General features: G+C 38.2%; 1 protein-coding gene across 6 annotated transcripts in view; it reads left to right on the forward strand.

The window, feature by feature from the left end:
• nek10 (NIMA-related kinase 10) overlaps positions 1–998 on the forward strand; it is a 23971-nt gene extending 22973 nt beyond the window's left edge. For all 6 annotated transcript variants that reach the window (XM_024258208.2, XM_024258210.2, XM_036216111.1 and 3 more), the window contains 3 exons: positions 71–176; positions 278–321; positions 420–998. In XM_024258208.2, the coding sequence (XP_024113976.1) occupies positions 71–176; positions 278–321; positions 420–479 (210 nt within the window). In that variant the 3' untranslated portion in view covers positions 480–998. The remainder of the gene's footprint in view (positions 1–70; positions 177–277; positions 322–419) is intronic.
• The last annotated feature ends 4361 nt before the right edge of the window (positions 999–5359 follow it).

Here is a 5359-nt window from a genome sequence, read left to right on the forward strand (position 1 = left end):
AAAAAAAAAAAAAAAAAAAAAAAAATCGATTCAAGTCTGATCTTGGAGATTAACAGTCAGATGTTTCCAGCTCCTCCAGGCCTCCCCGGAGCTGATAGAGATCAATGGAGCCACTTCAGGCTGGTGGTCCCTGCTGCACCCCCCCACACGAGACCCAGAATCCCCTGACAGTCCAGGTATTTGTGGAGCGAACTATCCAAAACGTTCTGGTCTCTCACTAAAATGCTAAAATGTCATTTTGGAAGTAAAATCCTGTTGATCTCACCTGTGATCACAGCGGACAGGTACGTCACAGATGGAGTCACATACCAGCAGATGCAGGTCAGTGTCTGGATCGTTTTGGTCTTTCATCAAGTTTCACTGAGCGTTTGCTCTGCCAAAAAAAAAAAACCATTTCTGACTGATAACTCCTTTTTTAGGGAATTATTGAGAAACTTTTGGAGCAGAACAACTACTACAGATCAACACAAAGCAGCTGAGCTGCACATGTGAAACGGAAACACAAATATGAGACAACGGGTTTGTTTTTGGTCTGAATGAGTCAGTCAGGCTCAGGATTTGATTCATCTACTTCACATTCAGACTGAATTCATTTCATTTAAACCAATTCCTCCTTTATAAATGAAAAAAACATTTTACAGAAACTGGAAGGTTTGAGTGATCTAGCCTGTTATTTGGATAAATATGGTATTTTCAGTGTAAATGTTTCTCCAAAAAAAGTGTGAATGCAAACAGTGAAGGTTACATTTTAAGCAATTTTGCCTGTTTTTTTTTTTTTTTTAATTCCTGATCATTTTTCTGCTTTTAGTTTCATAATAAATGAACTGGAATTCTAAAACATTCAAAATGTTTTTTCTTTGTACATGAGAACTAAATAGGAATGTAATTATTAACTTAATATATTTTTGTTAAAAGTCCTGATGACGAATAAAAATGTCACCCCTTTACTCCAAAAACCTCTGGTCTTTCTTAAATTAAGGAAATGTTACCTTAGATTTGGTTGGGGTCTTTTGGGGGTTTGTCCGGGATGTGGCGGCTCTGGAGCTTCTTCTACATGGGGCACCCGAGGGGAACCTGGCTGTGCAGGAGAGAGTCCAGAATTCACACCTTCTTATTCACCAACATCATGGTACATCCCAGTAAACACACTCTCACCTGAACACACCTGCCTGCTCGCCTCTTCATGGATGTTTGAATCTGAAACAAGAAACATCAACACATTTGTTTGTTGGCATGCAGAAAAGTCTGAGTGCTTGTTTGTGTAGTGTGTACAGTTGTGTGTGGTTCTGCATAGGTACAACTGCAGGAGAAAATATGTGAACCCTTTGAAATTACTTGGTTTTATGCATAAACTGGACACACAACTGTGTTCAATATAACATGAAAACATAAATTGATGTGATTTAACAGGCAGTGTTTTTCTCCATCGTTGTGATTTAGATTGAGATAAATAAAAAAAACACACAATGTGTCCATTTTGAACAGAAACTGAGGCACTCCCAAAGGGTTCACTTACTTGATCTTACTGTGAGTGGTTACATGGATAATTAGGTTTATGAATGAGGATGAATTTGACATTTTTAATCCACTTTCTTCTCTTTTTTAAAATGTTTTTGTTCTCTGTATCTTTTCCATATCCATGTGTTTTCTCAGAACTCTTCCAGACTTTTGTTTTAATAGGTAGTTTATACTGTTGGAACATTTCACACATGCCGGGAGGCTTTCTTCACTCAAACAACACCGTCTCCTCCCTCTGCCTTTTACTCGATATGTCAGCTGTGTGTTGTTGGTGGAGGCTGGAAAAGGACTCTAAATGAGGAGTAGAGGTTCAATAGTAAGTTGTATCTGTACAGCTGTGCACACAGATCTGGAAAACCAAGTGACAACACTATCAACTCTCAAAAGCCACCAAAACATCAACCAGAAAGCATCAGGATGGAGAAGCTGTCTGTGGAAGCCACTTCAACAACCACTCCTTTATTGGAGCGGCCTCACTGATTGGGTATTATTTCCACCTGTTGTCTGTTCCTCTTAAAACACGCAGAACTGATGGTCAGTCAGCGTTGCTTCCTAATTGGACAGTTTAATCCCACAGAAGTGTGACTGACTTGGAGTAACATTGTTTAGGTGCTCATTTTACTATTTTGAGAAGTCTTTATTTCAAGTTTGAATTTACTAGTGATGTAATTCCTTTACAGGGCAGAGGGGGGCAGTATACACCACAGTATGAATTTATTGCTTTATTCAAGTGTTTTTTTTTCTTGCATTTCTTGGTTAAAATGTTGATTCTGAATGGGTTGAGGGATCCTATAAGGACAAGTCACATTATCTTCTGCTTTTGTCTAAACTTGAAGTTAAACTCTTGTGTTTGCTGCACATATTCTTAGTTTTTCATCCAATCTGGTTAAATCTCAGCAAATCCGACAGTAAACCCGCCCCAAAAGAAAAATGAAAGCAACAGAAATTCAGTATACACGATTTTAATAGACAAACATTTGAAATGTTAGATGATATAAAAGCAAATCAACGTGAATGATGGCATTTATGTAGCAGTTATCACATTTCATATGAGACATGAAATAAAAAATGACCCAAATCATGAATTACTACCTAAACCATAAAAATGTTCTGCAGGATAAAATTGGCACAGATACTGTAGGCACATGTGAGAATGATCTTCAAAGCATTATTCTAATTTAACTTCACTTTGATATATTTCTGAACATACTTGATGGTTTGTTTCATTCCTCCACTTTTATTTAGCATTTAACCTACTTTCTTAGATAATTAGAACATAAAAACAAGTCAAACTGATGGAAATATTTTAAGCTTTTCGGAGGATTTAACCACAAAAGAAAATCAATATCATGTTTCACCTGATGGTGGTGCTATAACAGAAGGTAAAGGATCCAGAGCAGATATTCTAACACTAAAACCATGGCTATAAACAATTTCATGGTAAATCTTTACACAGTCATCAAAAACACAAATTCAGCAGAGAAACATATAAAGTCGCAGCTCTGATAGTGACAGACATAAATGCTTTGTGATAAAATGGAATTACATTTCGTTTAGACATATTAGGAAGATATAGAGTCCTGTATTACATTAGCTTAACAACAGCATAATAACTCTTTCACAATGCATTACAATCAAAAAGATGTTCAGCAAAACAATCTAAGAATCTGACATCCACCAAGTAACAAGCAGCCATTTATTATACAACACTGTGACGTCGAGTTTGAGAAAAATCATATTTACGTCGATTTGGGGTCTTATTAACTTTGATGAAAGTGGTAAATTAAAGGGGGTCAACGTAGAGTATGCAAGACTTTTGATTAAACAAATTCAATCAGAATTAGAAGGACAGTTTTTTAAAAACTTTTTAGTCATCTTTTTCCTTTATTTGCTTCATAAGCAGAACCCATGGTTGCAGTAGTGGTTTCATGCTTAACTTTCCTCAAGCGTAAAAGGCTAAAGACCAGCATGTGAACACAAACTTGTTGGCTGAAGCTAAATAACAGTTTTTTAATGCTGACAGCACTATATGGAGTCCAAATTCAAGGAACTATCCTCCATAAAGTCTGTATTTAAAGGGCTCCAGTGTTGGTCAAGAGGACCAACTATTTATTTAGAAAGTCTAAAATGTTTATGAAACACAGCTAAATTAAGGTTTGTTGAATTTGCAACTAATAAGCAGAAGATTTTATATATTTTGTCATTTAATAGTAATTTTTTATGGTACATTAATTTTTTTCTTTTAACCCCAGAACACCATCGCCGGGTGATTTTCAAGAAGTATTTACATGATTTCCAATATATTCCTGGGTGTCATGGTCCCTGGGTAAAGTCATACATGTCCCAGGAATGGGTGGACCAAAGACCAAGTCTCCAGTATCATTAACTTTTTTTTCTGAATTTTTTGTTCTCAAATTCCTAATTTTTCTGTAATTTTCAAGCACGTTTTTAGGATCTTCCTATGCTTCCTATTTCCATTTTCTTACATAAATCACAGTTGAAAATAAAAGAAAGCTACTCTAATTTATCATGTGTTGTCATATTTTGATCTATTTTTTATGACAAATACTTTTTATTGGGCATATTATAGCGGGTAAAAATTAAGTGAAGGTCTTACTTTTTATAGCGAAAGTGTTCTAGGGTCAAGAAAGGTCATAAATATGTTGAATTAAGCCTCCATTTATGAATTTTAATGTATGAGGATTCTAGTTACCCTCTAACGGCAGGTTCATATGATGTCCACGCTCCAGTTGAGTCTCTTTTATGCCAGTTTCTTTTGATCCAAGTCAGCGGTGATCATCTCCATGCTGGTCATTAGCTTTTAGTGTTTAGCTGTTAAACTATAATCTGTTAACGTCTTCTCCAAGCTGTACACAGCTTTATCAATCCCAATAGTTCACCTTTCGGTGTTTTGATCATTTGATTTGATCTTAGAGCTTTTCATGCTACCCATTGACCCTCCGATTCAACATGTTGTTCATCTGTACTAACGTGGTCCAACACATTCTCACTCCCAACTCGTCACATATTGACGTTTGGTTAAGGGCCCCTTCTGAGCACTTTTTGATGTTTTGGGTGTCCCCAACTCATTGTTTTATAAAATGGTTGCTCACTGGGCTCCAACCTACGGGCCACCAACCGGAACCGGTCCAGTACTGGGACGCGGAGCGCACTGCTACTCTAACCCAGTACTGGTTCCCTAACCCTGACTCGGTACCAGTTCGGGTCCGGTACCGTATCTGGTACTGCGTCTGTTGCCAGATTAATCTACAGGTACCGGACGCATCCCAAGGACCAGTCTGCATCCAGTACTGCGTCCCAAGGGTTGCAGACCCTTGATTCTACAAACAAGTTGAGGACACCCAAAACCTCAAAAAGTGATGCGGAGGGGTCCTTAACCACACGTCAATATGTGACGACTAGGGGATGAGAATATGTTGGGTGGTCAGTTAGTTTGTAGTAGTCGTCAACCCTGGTCCTCGAGATCTCCCCTCCTGCTTCTTTTCCAGATATCCATGTCCTTCCTGCTTTTACCTACCTGGATCAGGTGTCTTTAGCTATTTAAAACCATTGAGTTGTCCATTTTCTGGGTCACAGGGGCAGCAGTCTGAGCAAAAATTCCTTCACCTGCACCACTGGAGGGACTCCGAGGTGTTCATAGACAGTCCAGAGAGGTGGACCAAATCAGAATTTGTCCCCTCCCCCTACAGAGTCTCCCTACCAATCCAATTGTTGGGGGATTTGGAGCAGTACTTGTGTCCGAAATGATTTTTTCAGGGGTAGCCATAAGACTTGTGGCTGATTATATCTTTGCTGGAGAACTTTTTGTGTCCTGTTCGAC

The sequence above is a fragment of the Oryzias melastigma genome, linkage group LG16 (genome assembly GCF_002922805.2).
Source record: "Oryzias melastigma strain HK-1 linkage group LG16, ASM292280v2, whole genome shotgun sequence".
NCBI lineage: Eukaryota > Metazoa > Chordata > Actinopteri > Beloniformes > Adrianichthyidae > Oryzias > Oryzias melastigma.